Genomic DNA, 18,711 nt, shown 5'->3' with positions numbered 1-18,711 from the left:
TAGGATCTCTTTTCTCTCTCTTTTTCCGCAACTGAAAGTAGGCGTTTATGACCTAGAGAAAAGAAGTGTACATGGATCAATTAATAACACCAACTGTTTAAGTATCTCACTACAAAGAACAAAATGTATGTATCGAAGAAAGACACATTTTTGTTGTTATTAATAATAATAATCCATATTAATTTGATAGATTGTGATCTAAAATCACCTCATCGTCTAACCATATGCGTTGTTTAAGGCACTACAAATCTTTACCAGTGATTTCTATGTTTAAGTGCTTATCAGTTACCAGGACCTCGCTGCATGGAGGAACCCAGAGAATATTAGAGTTTCAAATATACTAACTTAGCAGGAAACAACATAGGCATTACTGTGAAGAAAATGCTTTCTCAATCGCATTATGTTCCTCTCATTAAGAGGTGTATTATACTTGTCAGCTTAAGTTTAACAGTTCACGGCATTGGTATCCTTTTCTATTTCACTTTCTTTCGCTTCATTTGCACATTTTTCAGTTTCACCATTTTCCACTTCCAGTTTTCTGAAGTTCTCACTCAATGCTTGCACTTCCACTTCCAAACTTTTGTTTTTCGCATCATTTTTTTTCTTCTTCATTATAGGCAGCCTAGATGAGAAACATGAGAAATTGGATCAAAGTTTCATGGCTATAGCGTGCAGCTACTTGAACGCCAAAAGAAAAAAAAGGTAAAAGTTCAGTGATGCAATGCCAGTTTAAATCGCTCAAAGAAATTCAAGGAAACCCTTTCATTTGCTCATTTCTTGCATTCTCAGTATCACCATTACAAAAAATAAGGACAAAAGAGATTAGGAGAAAAACTTAGATCCCGAAAAGAAAAGAAAAATAAGAAAGACTTAGATTTCGGAGAGAGTCTATCTAACAACCATAGACTCCAACTTCTAAAAGGAAATAAAACTATTTGAATTAGTCTCAGTCCAAAAGGAAAGAAAGCTATTTGAATTATTGCCTAAAGTTCCATATCAATTTCAATCCATATCATTCATCATGGTTACTCATTTTGGAAGGAGCGTGTGTACAGACAAGGAAACACAAAGGGAAAAGCAAAAGCCAGAAAAAGAAATGGAAACTGCATTCTTCTTTAAACTCATTCATTACCTGCAAGAATGCAAAACTAACAGACACCCAAAACCAACAATTCTAAAGTTTTCCTCCAATTCTACAAATTGACCTCTTCAAACCTTCAGCTTGAGATTTGAACAATTCAACGAAACAAACTCTAATTAATCGATGCCTTTGAAACAACCAAAAATTAAATTCAAACAAGTCTACATTCATTCATTCATTCAAGTAGAACACTAAAATAGTAAAACCTCCATTTACAATAGAACACAAAATGCAAAGATCACAAATTCAGTAATTCACCATTACCAAGAGTTCAAACAGAAGCTATAGAACTCAAATTCAAACTTTTCTGAAGAAAAAGTTAATAATCAAGGATCAAAGATCAAGCATTATCACCCATTCCAGGTTTGGATATCACAGTTATTGAATTCATTATCACCATCAATCCGAGGATTTGAAAATGATATGTCCTAAACTCCTAATTTAGGATTGAAACCAGACACTAGTTTAAATTTAAATACATTAAAATAGAATGTATAACTGATCATCAAGTTGTAACAAAATGGAAGGTTCATGAATATGTCGTAAAACTGTCAAAAGTGAGTGACTGTTCATCGAAACTGTTATGGTCTTATGAGTTTGATTTCAAGGCAAGCATGTCATGCTAAGCATCAGATACTATGATACATATTATGCTATGTTTGGAACGGAAGGAATGGGAAAAAAAGTAATAGGGTTAAGGTAATTAATCAACCCTATTATTTTTTATTCCTATTCCTCCCATTCCAAACAAAAATAATGCAAGCCCAATACGTATTATAAGCTCCGATCGAATCAAATTATTGATATAATCCCTCTTCACAATGGTGGCATGGAAGTTGAAAACGAATGATAACATAAGAAGACTCAGTGAGAGTCAAAGCTTGTGAAGACATGGAAGTTGAAAACGAATTATAACAAAAGAGGACTCAGTGAGAAACAAAGCCTCAGACAGGTTTATATATATCATTGCTTCATGCAGGTTTTATTGCTCAATTATCATGTAAAACTAACCAAGTCAAAGTCAAATCCCCAACTGTTCTTTCACATTTATAACATGATTTCTTTTGCCAAAAGAAAAAAAAAGTTTTCTAAAACATAATCTAAGACTGATCTTCACTGCATCACAAAATCTCGAAGCTTTGTTTCGCGCCATCAAGATTTTTATTTTTTAATGGTTATATTTGAGCTCTCAATGTCAGATTCAGATTTATTTATTTTTTGGTTACAAGCGGGTCCTTTTTTTTTTTCGGTTAATCCTGAATGCCATATTGCTTTGGACATAGATCAGGGCAATGACATGAATGCCACCTTTTCATAGCAAAAGACTAATTGTCCTAGAACAAAAATCCGACTGTCCTGAGGAGAGTCCTTCAGCAAGTTTGGACATAGATCAGTCACATCATGCTTATTCTGCCCTTTAAATGAAAATGTAGCATCTCTTCGAAAATAAAATTTCATTGTACCATAAAAACAATCCACAACAAAATCAACTCCATAAGGTGGTCCCCTCCAAGCAACAAAGAACTCATGGGCAAACTAAATTTCCATTCTCAAAACGCACATCAGCTATCTTGATTGCTTCGTTCTTCCTCCTCTCAGAGCCCAAACTTACTTTCAGTGCTTGGTTGTTGAAAAAGAGTTGACAGCACCCAGCAGCATCCATAACATTGGTCACTGACACAGGCGAAAGAAAATGCACAAATGCATGTGGCTCAACCTTTTTATATTGATCTGTTGTTTCAATATTTGCAGTATCAATCAGCTCAAAATTCGGAATAGACTCTAGAGAGGTCAAATAAGTTTTCAGCCGACACCTATCTACCAGCCTAATTTCAGCTTCCAAGAAGTTTACAAGATCTTCTGCTTTAACATGACTTCCAAATCCACCAAAGCTCACTTGAGTCAGTTCAGTGTCACTTTATTTACAATACTTAGTCCATTTGTACATCCTCTCGAGGATTCTTTGCCTCCTTTTTATTATTTTACTTTTCAATGGTCCACGCTGCTTCATGTTTGGCGAAACTCTCAAGGATTCTTTGCCTCATGTTGTTGGCCTTTTCTGTGCTCAGTTTCTCGCCATTTGCGAGGCTCTCTATGAAGTGCAGTACAAAAGGCCCAGAATCATCTATGTAAAACAATAATTGAATTATGTTATTACTTTGCCTGAATAAAACTAAAAACTTTGGAAATGAATACAATTTAGTCATTACTGACCCTCAATAAACTGAGAACACTAACTACATCTTCCACATAAGTATCAAACATATGTTCATATTATACCAAGCAATACCATTTCACCTATATGTATCAAATCAAATAGACATGTAGTACAATATGTTTTATCAAATAAATAAATTCAACTATAAATACAATTTTACTGTCAACAGCCGAAATTATTGATTATTTTTATCACAACAAAGAGGAAATAAAGATGAGGTACTTACGATGAGGGTCTTTGCTATGGGCACTCATTATCTTCGCCAAGATCATAGCTGTCTTTGCCTATCTCCATATCCCAAATCCACTTCCTGACCTCTTTTTCATTGTCCGTCAATGGTGTAGCAACACACACCCACTTTCTAACGTTTACATCATATTCTTATTTATTTCTTACTTCCTCTTGTTTCACTTTCATCTTGTTAACATCTTCGAGAATTTTTTTTTATATAACTTGCCTGTTTTTGCAAATATAAATTGTTAAAGTTTGATATTTATTTACCCTCAATAAACTTCATAATTATTGAGGGACGTGTTTTTTTAGTTTTATATTTTTATCGATATCCCTTTGTATAAAAATATTCTTAGACAAGATATTCTAACCGGAATCAGAATATCTCTTACGCGTATCTTGTTCAAATGCTTGAGTATTGGATGCATTTTTGTCGTTTTCATTTTCAAAAATTATTTTCGGACAGGGTGAAATAAATGTTATGAATGAAAGTACATATTATCACCATCATCATCATCCAACATAATAAATGTTATGGATGAAATCTCATCATTATCATAATCAACCATGAGTGTAGCAATATGTCATTCAAAGATGTCCACAATACCACAACATAAAAAAATATCATAATATTTTTCTGGTCATCATTACACATTTTCTTCTTCTCATCGTCATCATCATCACTTAGTATAACAGTTCAACCACCGTAATATGTTAGTTTATCATACTTTAGCATAAGATAATCCATTATATCTATGAAAAAAGCCAAATTAGAGGTAGAGACTCAATGTAGTTGAGAAATTGATGATGATGATGACAACGACGTTGATGATGATTTCATCAATGACAAGAATGGATGATCACAAAATTCATGATGAATAGTGAACAAGTGAACACCTCTGAATTATGTGTGTGCCTTTGAATTAATTGATGATACCGAGTTTATATTTACCACAACACTTGAACATCAAATATAAATTCGGTATCACCAATCAATTCAAAGGCACACACATAATTCAGATAAGTCCACTTGTTCAAATGTGGAAGTGAGTGGAGAATGTCTCTAATTCTTAAATCTTACAAAACATCGTGACGATGAATATGATGATGACGATGTTGATGATGTCTCTAATTTCTAAATCTTACAAAACATCGGGATGATGAAGATGATGATGATGATGATGACGACGATGTTGATGATGATTTCATCCATGACAAGAATGGATGATCGCAAATTCATGATAAATGGTGAACACCTATGAATTATGCGTGTGCCTTTGAATTGATTGATAATATCGAGTTTATATTTGATTTTCCTGTGTATCGTCAACATAGTCGTCGTCATCATCACGATATTTTGTAGGATTTAGGAATTAGAGACATTTCTCTTGTTGTTCTTTAGATAAGAAAGTATTGCTACTTAGTGAATTCTAATTGAACTGTGAATTGTGAACTGGTTTTGTGATATCAACCAGGCATGAAGTTTGAAACATTTGATTAATAGGCATTTGGGTATGGCCTAATCAACCTATTCTCATTTGTTGTTTGAATTTGGAGGTTCTTTGGATATTACTCAATTGCCTTCTCTGTCCTTAACCTGTCCCCCTCTCAACATGACTGAAAGAGGAAAAAAACGATATGCAAAGCAGTACACTGTCCCTGACTCTGAAGTGACGGTTAAAGGTATGTATATGTATGTATATATTCTTTTCTTAGTGGAAGGGCCCTGTGTACATATATATTCTTTTCTTTAACTTTTTGAAGAAAAATAAAAAAGAAGAATTTTATCGACTGTGTTGGGAGAGTAATGGGTTTCTCAAATGGTTGTTCAGTTGGGGATTATGTGCTGTTGAAGGCTGAACGTGGTAAAATTCCATATATTGCTCGGATTCATCAAATATATATCAGGTGTGGAGATGTATCTCGAGAAGTGCATCTGAAAGTGCAGTGGTTCTATAGGCCTGAGGATACTTAAATGAAGCGTGTATCCTTCAACGGAAAGAATGAGCTCTATAAGTCTAATCATTATGATTATGATGTCCCAGCTGACAGCATTCTTGACACTTGTAGTGTCCGCTTTTTTAAAAGCTACACAGAATTACCCGATTGAGATGAGAATGTTTTCTTCACTAGATATACATACGACCATGTGGCTAAGAAGGTTGAAGATGCAGATGTTGATGTGTACGTGGCTTTGCTTTTGTTTTAATTGAATTATTGAAGTGTAGTGTTACAAAATTTCAAAGATTTTATTTTATTTATGTATACTTTTTTGCATCTTTTGTCATTGTAAGATGCCGAATAACCCAGATCGACTTATGGTGCAGTGTAAAAACTGCAAGGATTGGTAAAGTTCTCAATTTCTTTACTTGTTTATCATTGAAGCCGTCAATAACTACTTTGGAGAAAACCCAAGAGTTCTTCTAGAGTCTAGAGTTTCCTAGAGGGGGTTCTGGAGTTTAGATGCATTAATTACGAGTAGTTGAGTCTGAGTTATTTAAGGGGGTTGTAGCTAATGTAAGTCTTCAGTTCTGGAAGTTCATTAGAAACAGCTTTATCAAAACTTGGTTCTTTCTAGCTTTAAGGTTCCAGATTTCATCTTTTAGCTATCCTACTCAACCTCTACCTTAGATCCTAACAAGGGCCTCATCACTCATACTGGTGATGAATCTCATGGTACTTAATTTTTGATTAGCAAGTACCTTCTTGCTTGTGAGCCAAAGGCCAGAAACCTAGCTGTGGGGGTCGAATGTGAGTGCACAAAATGCTGTGAACAAGACTGATCTTCACTGCATCACAAAATCTCGAAGCTTTGTTTCGCGCCATCAAGATTTTTGTTTTTTAATGGTTATATTTGAGCTCTCAATGTCAGATTCAGATTTTTTTTTTTTGTTACAAGCGGGACTTTTTTTTTCCGGTTAATCCTGAATGCCATATTGCTTTGGACATAGATCAAGGCAATGACATGAATGCCACCTTTTCATAGCAAAAAAACTAATTGTCCTAGAACAAAAATCCCACTGTCCTGAGGAGAGTCCTTCAGCATGTTTGGACATAGATCAGTCACAGCATGCTTATTCTGCCCTTTAAATGAAAATGTAGCATCTCTTCGAAAATAAAATTTCATTGTACCATCAAAACAATCCATAAGAAAATCAACTCCATCAGGTGGTCCCCTCAAAGCAACAAAGAACTCAGCCAGACAAACTAAATTTCCAATCTCAAAACGCACATCAGCTATCTTGATTGCTTCGTTCTTCCTCCTCTCAGAGCCCAAACTTACTTTCAGTGCTTGGTTGTTGAAAAAGAGTTGACAGCGCCCAGCAGCATCCATAGCATTGGTCACTGACACAGGCGAAAGAAAATGCACAAATGCATGTGGCTCAACCTTTTTATATTTATCTGTTGTTTCAATATTTGCAGTATCAATGAGCTCAAAATTCGGAACAGGCTCTAAAGGGTCAAATAAGTTTTCAGCCAACATCTATCTACCAGCCCAATTTCAGCTTCTAAGAAGTTTACAAGATCTTCTGCTTTAACATGACTTTCAAATCCACCAAAGCTCACTTGAGTCAGTTCAGTATCACTTTATTTACTCTAGAGAGGTCAAATAAGTTTTCAGCCGACACCTATCTACCAGCCCAATTTCAGCTTCCAAGAAGTTTGCAAGATCTTCTGCTTTAACATGACTTCCAAATCCACCAAAGCTTACTTGAGTCAATTCAATGTCACTTTATTTACAATACTTAGTCCATTTGTACATCATCTCGAGGATTCTTTTCCTCATTTTTATTATTTTACTTTTCAATGGTCCACGTTGCTTTATGTTTGGCGAACCTCTCAAGGATTCTTTGCCTCATGTTGTTGGCCTTTTCTGTGCTCAGTTTCTCGCCATTTGCCACCATTTTACTGTCAACAGCCGAAATTATTGATTATTTTTATCACAACAAAGAGGAAATAAAGATGAGGTACTTACGATGAGGGTCTTTGCTGTGGGCACTAATTATCTTCGCCAAGATCATAACTGTCTTTGCCTATCTTCTTATCCCAAATCCACTTCCTGGCCTCTTTTTCTTTGTCAGTCAATGGTGTAGCAACGCACATCCACTTTCTAACGTTTACATCATATTCCCATTTATTTCTTACTTTCTCTTGTTTCACTTTCATCTTGTTCACATCTTTGAGAAATTTTTTTATATAACTTGCCTGTTTTTGCAAATATAAATTGTTAAAGTTTGATATTTATTTACCCTCAATAAACTTCATAATTATTGAGGGACGTGTTTTTTTTAGTTTTATATTTTTATCGATATCCCTTTGTATAAAAATATTCTTAGACAAGATATTTTAACCAGAATCAGAATATCCCTTACGTGTATCCTGTTCAAATGCTTGAGTACTAGATGCATTTTTGTTGTTCTCGTTTTCATAAATTATTTTCGGACACGGTGAAATAAATGTTATGAATGAAAGTATATATTATCATCATCATCATCTAACATAATAAATGCTATGGATGAAATCTTATCATTATCATCATCAACCATGAGTGTTGCAATAGGTTATTCAAAGATGTCCACAATACAACAACATAAAAAAATATCATAATATTTTTCTGGTTATCATTACACATTTTCTTCTTCTCATCGTCATCATCATCACTTAGTATAACAGTTCAACCACCGTAATATGTTAGTTTATCATACTTTACCATAGGATAATCCATTATATCTATGAAAAAAGCCAAATTAGAGGTAGAGACTTAATGTAGTTGAGAAATTGATGATGATGATGACAACGACGTTGATGATGATTTCATCCATGACAAAAATGGATTATCACAAAATTCATGATGAATAGTGAACAAGTGAACACCTCTGAATTATGTGTGTGCCTTTGAATTAATTGGTGATACCGAATTTATATTTGATGTTGTGGTAAATATAAATAACATCAAATATAAACTCGGTATCACCAATCAATTCAAAGGCACACACATAATGATAAGTCCACTTGTTCAAATGTGGGAGTGGCTAGAGAATGTCTCTAATTCTTAAATCTTACAAAACATCGTGACGATGAAGATGATGATGACGATGTCGATGATGTCTCTAATTTCTAAATCTTACATAACATCGGGATGATGAAGATGTTGATGATGACGACGATGTTGATGATGATTCCATCAAAGGGTTTTGAATTTTGCATTGTGATTAGGAGGAATATGGTTCTAATAAGCTTGTTAAAATTTGGTAATCAAATTCCTGAAACCCAAAGCTCTCGAGTTAGCATACCAATATGGATTGGGTGATGCTAGCTAGTTTTCAAGTAATTCTTTTTTTCTTTTTTTGAACCTTAGCATCATTGTACCAATATTACAAATCTGAATAAAAACAAGCAGTAGATCCTAATTCTTTTTCCGAACATTGTACCAATATATTACAAATCCGAGTAAAAACAAATAAACGAAAACAAACTTAAAAGCATCATTGTTCCGAATAAAATCAAACCAAAGAAAAAACAAACTTAAACTCATAGCTCCTAGCTCCTCTCCTCGCTCCTCTCCTCTTGTCCCCTAGGAATTATCTGCCAAAAAAGAGAACAAAATTAAAACATTAAAATGCATGTCACTCACAAAATTAAATCAAACATTCTAAAATCATTGTTCCGAATATCTGCCAAACAGCAAAAGTATAGAAAGGAAATCAACTCAAATTTCAATACAAAACCCAAACACAATGCATGTCAAATAGGCATGTAACAACCTATTACCTACAAGAGAGCAACTTGTCCGAAAGGGTTATGTAGGAGAAGTTGGATGTCTCCTATGCAATCATAAGGTGGAAACTTCAGCACACATTTTTTGTAAGTGTCCAGTTGCCCTTAAGTTACTTTCAGGTCAACCCTGTTCTTTGAAGCACACTATTCTGCCAAACATAGATTTTAAAGAGTGGATGCTTAAGCAGTCTCTTAATCTCAATGCTGATGTTTTTGCTAAACTGCTCATGATTATATGGGGTTTATCGAAAAGTCGAAATAACAAATTGTGGGAAGGCAAAGTGCAGTCAGCAAATGACATTCTGCTGGGATGCTTTACATGGCTTGAAGAATTTCACAAAGCTAGAATGAGTACTACTTTAGCAGCCCCAAAAACTACTAAGAAATGGCAGGCTGCTGCAACTCCTAAGCTAAATGTTGATGGAGCATTTATCCTGCAAGAATCATATGGTGGAACTGGAGGAGTTTTAAGATACTCAAATGGAGCCTTTCAAGCTGCTTTCTCAAAGCCGGTGTTTCATGTAAACTCAGCACAACAAGTTGAACTGTTGGCCATTAAAGAAGGGTTGCAGTTCATCAAGAATCTGCAGATTCAGAATGTCATAGTTGAAACAGATTGTCTAGTGGCAGTTCAAGATATCACAGGTACTGCATTGAATCTCTCAATAACGAGCATCATTGTGCTTGATATTCAACAGGAATTGTGTGCCTTGCCGGGTGTATTGATCAAATTTGCACCCAGGTCTTGTAATAGGGTTGCACATAAACTTGCTAATCTTGCTTTTGAAAGTTTACGACAAGCAACTTGGCAGGGAGCTCCTCCACCCTGTATTGTTGACCTTGTTTCACAAGATTGTAATCCTAATTGTTAATCTTTGAATAAAAATTCCAGTACTTTACTTCAAAAAAAAAAATGCATGTCAAATTTCAATTCAAAACCCAAACACAAATCTTCTTCTTCATCGGAGCCACCCAAACACAAATTCACAAAACACCGAACCACCCAAAACCAAGATCTGGAGCTTAACATTTGCATGAGTTGTAGAAAATCAAACACAACGCATGTCAAACTTCAATTCAAAACCCAAACACAAATCTTCTTCTCCATCGGAGCCAGCCAAACACAAATTCACAAAACACCCAAACACCCAAACACCCAAAACCAGGAACGGGAGCTTACCATTTGCTTTAATTACTGCTGGATGAGTTGCAGACTAGCGATTTGAAGATTCTGCACCTCCATTCTTCGATTTGCATCCTCGTTGATCCTCAAGATCGCCGCTTCGTGTCGGGTGAGCTGCTCTTCATGAAGTAGGCCTGTTTCCTGCAGAACTTTAACCTGAACCTGTATCCGTCGAAACTGAGGGACAATGTCACTCAGTTGGGGAATGTTCTCGTAATATAGTATGCATTGCGTGATGTTGGACAACATTCAGAACACTCTCGAGTAATTTGGATCGACATGAGATGTTAACGTAGAAGAAGAAGAAGAAGTCATAAGATAAGATGAGTTTAGAAGAGAGGAGAATACATCAAATGATATGATGGGAAAGGAGAAATAGCTGAATGAAGGGATAGGAGACAGCAGCAGAAGCAGCAGAATGAGGTAAGCCATTAGATCTTTTGGAGATTTTCCCATAAAGCTTGTTGCAGTGGCTTTGGAAGAGAAGTTTATTGATGTTTTGATTTGAAGGGACTGGTTAGGTTCGAGAGTGGATGGAGAAGTAAATTGAGAGAAGTAAATGAAGTCAAAAAAGTCATCATCATAAGAATCTTTAGGCTACGACGAAGAAAGTAACCAGGCCTACCCTTATTTGTCGAAAAAAACCAGGCCTTGTTGAGAATCTCTCATGATATGGAAAGATTTAGGTGTAAATGCTAATTATTTCCCTTCACATTTTGTCAATCGTTGTAATTTATTTTTGTGATAATACTTAGGATCTAGATTATTCCATACCATAGAAGGTAGATTGATTTCCTATATATCTTGTAATATTCTGAATTGTAATTATCATCAATATACCAATTATCATTTTTGGAAAATTCCCTCAGCCTGAGATTATGATTGCTAGCATGAGGGCCGAGAGCGTCGATAAATCGACTAATATGCTCTTTTGGGCTGCCTTTTCTCCCATCGAAAAGAGTAAAGGTGGGTGTTTCATAATTTTTGGGATAAGACAAATGCATTATGCTTGAAGGATAAGGGGGTTGAGGAGCATACTTCCAGTCTTCAGAGCCACGTCGCAATTCTTTTTCCAGCATGGCAACAACATCGTCTTGGGTAACAAAAGAAGGCACCTTTTGATTGTCTGATGCTTTTGCAGCAGAGTCCTCACGGGAAACCTTCAGTGGTTGCTCTGCATCATTGGGGAAATTCTTAAAGATCCCACACGTTATCGGAGATTGATTGGGAAACTCATTTATCTCACTGTGACAAGACCAGATATTGTGTATTATGTTCGGATTCTTAGCTAATTCATGAATCAGCCAAGGAAACCTCATATGGAAGCTGCCATGAGAGTATTGCATTTTATTAAGGGAAATCCGGTTTGGAGAGAATTTCGAATGGTGAGGCCGAACAGTTTTTGTTTTGGAGGGAGAGTGACGGGGTTTTGGAATTTCATTCCAAAAGGGGCGAACATCTCATATGGTCTAATTTGGTGCGGGAAACCCTTGTTTTTTTTTTTCTTCAAATTTTTCTTTTTTTTGTCCTGCGCTAATTTGAACTTTAGAAGGGATTGAATTGTCTAAATCAATTGGGAAATCAAAAGCAACTTGCTTTTAATGAATCTATCTGAAGGCAATGCCTTGCTTGTGTCTGATCTAAGAAACTCACAGGATGACATCAGTCATCATCACTCATCCCTGAGAAGCCTCTTTTCAGTTGGAGTAATTAGACTGCCACATATAGCACCTCTTCAAGTCTGTGAGACATTCCCAACTTGGAGCTCTGGCAGATTATAGAAAGGGAAGAGTTAGTTATTGCAGATACCTACAGCTAGCCATTGGCAGATTAGCATAAGTACACACTTCTAGAAACAAGTTAGGATAAAGTTGACCAAAATTCCTTCTAATAGGCAATGTAAATTGATTGTGACCCTAATAGGGGGAAAATTTTTGGTTTAATTAGATGTGACTGTATGACAAACATCACAATATCATAGCTAAACATACAAGAATGTAAAAAGTATCAAAACAGCAAACAGCAACTCTAGTAATGATAAGCAAGTTCGAAGTACACGCACGAAATATAACTAGCTTTTCATGGAGGTTCACTGTTTAGGCAACACAACTTCATTCTCAAAAAAAAAAAAAAAAAAAAAAGGAAAAAGAAGAAAGGCAACATAACTTATCACTTATCAGTCATCATAACTAACTAGGCTTCAGAAACATCACTCTCTTCTGCATTGAATTGCTGATAGATCTTTGTCTCTTCAGCAAGTAACCTCTGGTGAAGTCGAGCTTGATGACTAATAAATTCCCAAATTAAATCCTTCAGCAGCTTAGCTCTATCGTATTCTTCACTTCCAGAATGAACAACCTTCAACTCGTTGTTAGTTTCAGTACTTCTACTCTATAACATAGTCTCAACAATTGAAGCCATGCAGACTTGAATTGGAGCCAATGCTGGCCTTTTCTCAGTAACTACCCAAGGCTTGCAGAGAATTACAAATAGACAATTATTTAACGAATCAATAAATAAACCTAATAATTCAGAAATCCAAAAAAACTTGACAGACTAACTACCTTCCCCTTGAGGAAATGATGATGTGATTTGGATTCTCCAAAAACTCAGACAACTTGTCCAGATTCTTCCTGCTGTTCACAGTGATGGTTCCTCTTGTATATGCCTCCGACGACAAAGCTAGAGAAACAATTACTTGACATGAGATTGAAACTAGCTGATAAATAAAATCCATAATCGTATATGGTGATATCTACTTCTCAAGGTTTTCCACCATTACAACATACGAAACCCTTTCAATATTGACATCATGTCGATCCCTTTCAGAAGAAATTTCACAAGAAATAGTACTCATTTGTGTATCAAACAATAAAATATAAAAGAATTTAGTACAATTTAGGGAAAGCTTTAACGAAATGCATAGAAACAACTACAAAAACGTATGGGAATGAAGCCAGCAGAAGTGACAAGTTAAGAATAGAGACCAAATATCAGAAACAACGCATTCACAATTGAAGGAAGGATTAACAACGCATTCCAGTTTATAAAATATACTCCATAAAAAATAGATGCTATCCCGGTTTCAGATTCTCAAGAAATGAAGTTATACATCCGATGAATCTAAGTTGAATAATGCAGGATCAAAATCAGAGTATCTGCAACCGAAAAGAAAATTGATTGCTTTAATTCAAAATATCTATAAAAGTAGTAAACATGGCCAGTGACATTATAAATTATTCTTAACAAAGATAATTTTTCCAAGCCCAAATCATTCTGCAAAGAAAACTTGAAATGAAACGATTTAAATGAAAATATAAAAGACGATTGGGAAAAATTCAAAAAAAAACAAAAAGACAATTTGAAATGTAAACCCAGAATTGATCATCCACAAATTTTTTTTATCTTAATGACTATATGAGAAGCTAAACTCAAAAAATTGGTTCTGCATAATCAGTGCAGAAAAGGTCGATATAGATATTCGTGTCATTCATTGGACCAACTCGGGTTGTATATAATCAAAGCAACACATTCATTGAACAAGTAACCAATTCCAAGCGAAGTCACAAAAACAAAAACCGAATAGTGAAAGAGAGTTGGCGATTGAAAGAGTAAACCTTTAGATTGGCAGTACTCTGCGGACGCTTAAACCCTAGAAGGATGATCGAAATTGAAATTGGAAGATGAAGAAGAAGAAACTAGGGGTTTTGAAATTGAGGGTGAAGTCGGGAGGGGTGACTGAAGTGGTGAAACCAATTTTGGGTCTGGTTATTCAAATTGGGCTATTGGGCTGTAGCCGAACTCAAATTTCTTTTTGCGCACCCAGAGTTTATTTTGTCTCCTTCTCAGTGGACCCCGTCTGACTCGCAGCATCACCGTATCCACGTTGCTCCATTAGTCGGAATTCAATATCTACCTTGCATTGATCACCTGCATCAGTAATACCATAAAAATGAACTTTTATGTTTCTAAGTAGTTAAATAAAATTAATTTTTAATTACAAATAAAAAAACAGTAATCAAATTAAAATTTTATGCGTAATTTTAGAACGGCCCGCTATTGACCCGACATGATATGGGATCAGGCCAGCCTCTGGCATTAGCCCAAACCCAATAATAAATGGATCGGCCCAAATGTGGCACGAAGGTGACCTTGGTTGCCTAATAATTTTTTATTTTTTTATACTTTTTATTTATTTGGTGAAATATGCTAATTTTAATCAATAAAAAGAACTAAAAATGAAAAAAATCATGCTTGTACTATGACTTGGGCTTACACATTTATTTGATTAAAGATGCTAATTTAATTAATAAAAAAAAATTAAATATTAAAAGATCAATTTTTTTTAATCAATTAATTAAAAAAAACTGAAAATGCTAATGCCAAGTACACAACTCTTCATTCATCTCTCTATTGGCTGAAACATTCGGGTGAAACCAAATTTGGCAGGTCAACACTAAATTTATGAAGCACTTCTCTTGTGTTACCATGTCTTTCCTATCTGCTAGCAGCTATGTCATTAGTAAAGAAGAAGAGCAGAAAGCACAGAAGACTCCGAAGGAGATGGTACCGGTGGAGACTATTTATTTGATAGATTTCTAATAGTGGATCTCACTCCTAAATTGACTATGTAGGCCACCTCAACACCACATCATAAAACATAGGCCATATATGAGCCACGTCAACAAGTTAAATGACTCAATTGTCGGAAGACTAATAAATTGGACCTATTAGATCAAAATTGAATGTGCAGGGGTGTTCTTGATGAAATTAGAAGTTCAGGGACTGAATTGATTTTGAACCCAAACTATAGGGTAGTAATCAGTATTTAGCCCTATCATTAATGTAGTGAGCAGTAACACAAATAAAAGGCAAGTGATTTCTACCACCCCATAAATCAGAAGTAATAACAATTGAGCTCTTTAAATTTGAGAAAACATGTATCAGCCTTGTCTTTTCCTTTTTGTAAACTTTCAACACATCATTCTTGTTAGTGTTACGATGAACACTTTTAAAATCCGATTGGCAATATTCTCTCTGAAATCTTTCAAACCTAGGACCTTCAGCAAATGAGAAAGGTAATTTTTCAGAAGCTAAAAACCTATCCAAACAATCCCTCATTCTAACATGGGAGTACTTAAATGTGGTTACACTACCATTATTTTCTCTACTCATTGAGTGACCAAATTTAGATATATGTATTTCCACACATTTTCTAGCATGCCTCTTAAGATGGCCAATACCATTATTGCTCTGACAACTTAACGGTGTGTTGCAATAAATACAGATTGCCTTTTCATCTTTTTTACATCCACCAATATTAATTTCCTCAACCTTGTAATGATCCCACACATTAGACTTCCGTTTTCTATTTCTTACCACATCTTCTTTGTTGGGGTCAGTAGGTTTAGTGTCAACCTCATTAGGTTAGCTGTTATCATTCCGAGATGTCGGTTGTGGTTCACCTAAACCCGAAGACTCATATGGCAGATTCTCAGGGTTTGGCTGTGGAAATATTATCAATATTATCATAGTACTCACCCAAATTCAACTCATCCCCATAGTCCATCTAAATAAAACAAAACTAACACGAGCAAAGATAACCAAACATAACAAAACACCCTAGCAAAACATATATATTACCTTCTGCCTTTCAATGAAGCCTTGGCTCTTAAGACATATCAAGTGAACAAAAACAATGCAGCAAATAATGTATGCGATGCGATCACCAACTTCCCTCCAATTAAAGCTTCACTCTCTGTTTCACTTACGCTAATTGCATCAAATATAAAATAAACATTCAGTATGATCAAACATTTAGTATGATACATACAGAACATAAATTGCTCAAACTAATTGGTAAGCTTGAGATAAAAGAGTTAAACATTTTTAAGGTAGACTGAACATAGCCCATATTCATAGTACTGCATAAGATTGGAGATCGTACAGATTGCTTGAGATTGGAACAAAGAAACCATGTTATATATGAACACCAATTCCTTGAAAACGATGCGTTTAGAGGCATATACAAAACATACTTTTATAGTACAAAATCATTTAAAACATGAAACACAATGATTTGAGTAAAATTGATTAATCAAATACCTTCATCTTTACAATGACATGATCAGAGGTGTCGGCTTAGAGATTAGAAGAGAAATTCAAGAGCAACAGATGGAGAGATTGAGGGTAATTTCAAGGCCTTGTTAGGCCTATAACGGGCTCGGGCCTGGTCGAGGTTTTGGCCCAATACTTCTCGGCCCAGTCTGACCTGTTAGATTAACGTGCTAGGGTTGTGTCGGGCCGCTTCTAAACATGCCGGGTTCGTGTCGTGCTTGTTAACATTCTTCATTACCACCTCTAATTTCCTTCATTGCCGAAATTACACAAGTCTTCTAGATTCTTCTTTTTAACATTCTTGAGTCATCTTGAAGCCACATGGTCTCTTAGTGCTCTCAGGTATTCTAGCCTCATCAGGACTCCTTATGCCAACATGATTCGTAGTTCAATAAGGACTTTTCACATGAAATCTTCATAGACCTTCCAAAACTTTTGCTTTCCTTGTTCAACAGGGACTCCTTGTCACATCAGGTTTCCTATTCCTAGCAGGATTAGCTTTCCTAGTCCAACTAGGGCTCTTTATTTTCGCCATTTCTCATCATTTCACCGAGCTTGTTTCCTAGTTGACTCAGGAATGCGCCGTGTACTATGTGAGTCGCTTGTTGGGAGAAGCTGAAGCACGCTATCCTAAGACTGAGAGGATCTGCCTTGCGCTTATCTACGCGGTACAAAGATTGCGTCACTACTTCCTGGCTCACAAGCTCCATCTCATGGTGAAGACTGATCCAGTAAGGTACCTGCTCACAAAACCAATCTTATCTGGCCGGTTGGCTAGGTGGTTGCTGCAACTGGCAGAGTTCGATATTGAGTGCGTAACACCCCGGGCCATTAAGGGGCAAGCAGTAGTCAACATGCTTGCTTTATTCCATGGAAGTGAGGAAATTTCACTCATACGAGACATTCCTCGGGTATTACCAGAAATGGTAGGAATGCTCACTGATGAAGAAACAGGGGGCCATCAATCTTGGACTCTCTTCTTTGATGGGTCGGCCACGAGTAATGGAGGTGGAGCTGGAGTCGTGTTAATAGACCCTGCAGGCAACATTAAAGCTTTGTCATTCAAGTTGAGTTTTCCATGCACTAATAATATAGCTGAATATGAAGCTTTTATTATTGGCATGTCTACCGCAGTAGAAATGGGTGTGAGGAATATCAATATCATTGGAGATTCAAACCTTGTTATTAGCCAAATGAGAGGCAATTTCGCAGTAAAAGAAGCAGCTCTGGCACCATACAGGACCTTAGCCCAGAAATTGATCAGAGTGTTTGATCAAGCAACTCTGGAACACATACCCGGATCTACTAATAGGTATGCGGATGCCTTGGCTACTATCGGGTCCAAGCTGTCATTCACAATGGAGCAACCAAATGTCATGGTTACCCATAAAAGCAAACCATCCACATAAACATTAGCTCTTTCAGAACTACCCGAAGAGGATGACTGGCGAATACCCATTAAAAGCAGCCTAATGTGCTGAAGCAAGAGACACAATTTGAAAAATGTGAAGGAGTATGTGATCCTTCATGAGGAGCTGTACAAACGACTCTCGAGTGGTGTTCTAGCCAGGTGCATTTGTGAAAAAAAAGCCAAGCAAAGATTGAGTGAAGTACACGAAGCTACCTGTGGATTGGAGCAGGTAATCAGCCTATACAGGAGGCTAGAACGAAAAGGGTATTATTGGCCGAAGATGAAAGAACAAGCTTCTAAAGTACAAGCTGCATGCTCCAAATGTTCTGTGTTACCCTAAGAAGGGGAGGTCCTTACGGTAACGGCGGCAGACGATTGGAGAACCCCGTATTTAGAGTTCCTGCTCGACAAAGTTCTTCCGGTGGATGCAAACCTTAGATACAAGTTAAAGAAGACATCGAAGATATACTTTATGGATGGGAGAGTGCTACACAGAAGAGGATTCAACGGAAAACCGCTGCGATGTCTTGGAGCTGCAGAATCACAGCAAGTGTTAGAAGAAATGCATGCAGGGGAATGCGGTGAACATCAAGGGAGAAGAAAGCTTTACCGCCAGTTGTTGAGTCTTGGCT

At 36.2% G+C, this 18,711-nt stretch overlaps 1 protein-coding gene across 1 annotated transcript; it reads left to right on the top strand.

Annotated features, from left to right (window-relative positions):
- Positions 1 to 16,674: 16,674 nt before the first annotated feature.
- LOC133744548 (uncharacterized) lies at positions 16,675 to 18,077 on the top strand. The gene is made up of 2 exons (XM_062172642.1): positions 16,675 to 16,740; positions 17,244 to 18,077. Exons 1-2 carry the CDS (start codon positions 16,675 to 16,677, stop codon positions 18,075 to 18,077), a joined length of 900 nt encoding a protein of 299 aa, XP_062028626.1.
- The last annotated feature ends 634 nt before the right edge of the window (positions 18,078 to 18,711 follow it).

The sequence above is a fragment of the Rosa rugosa genome, chromosome 4, assembly GCF_958449725.1.
Source record: "Rosa rugosa chromosome 4, drRosRugo1.1, whole genome shotgun sequence".
NCBI classification, from domain to species: Eukaryota; Viridiplantae; Streptophyta; class Magnoliopsida; order Rosales; family Rosaceae; genus Rosa; species Rosa rugosa.
Note: the sequence above shows the minus strand (reverse complement) of the source record. Positions and strands in the feature narration are given on the sequence as shown.

Bases quoted from the DNA above. Each gene is read 5' to 3' on its own strand.
- LOC133744548 (XM_062172642.1), top strand. From the start codon at position 16,675: ATGATCAGAGGTGTCGGCTTAGAGATTAGAAGAGAAATTCAAGAGCAA. The intron at 16,741-17,243 runs GTAATTTCAAGG...TAGTTGACTCAG, and splicing joins AACAGATGGAGAGATTGAGG to GAATGCGCCGTGTACTATGT.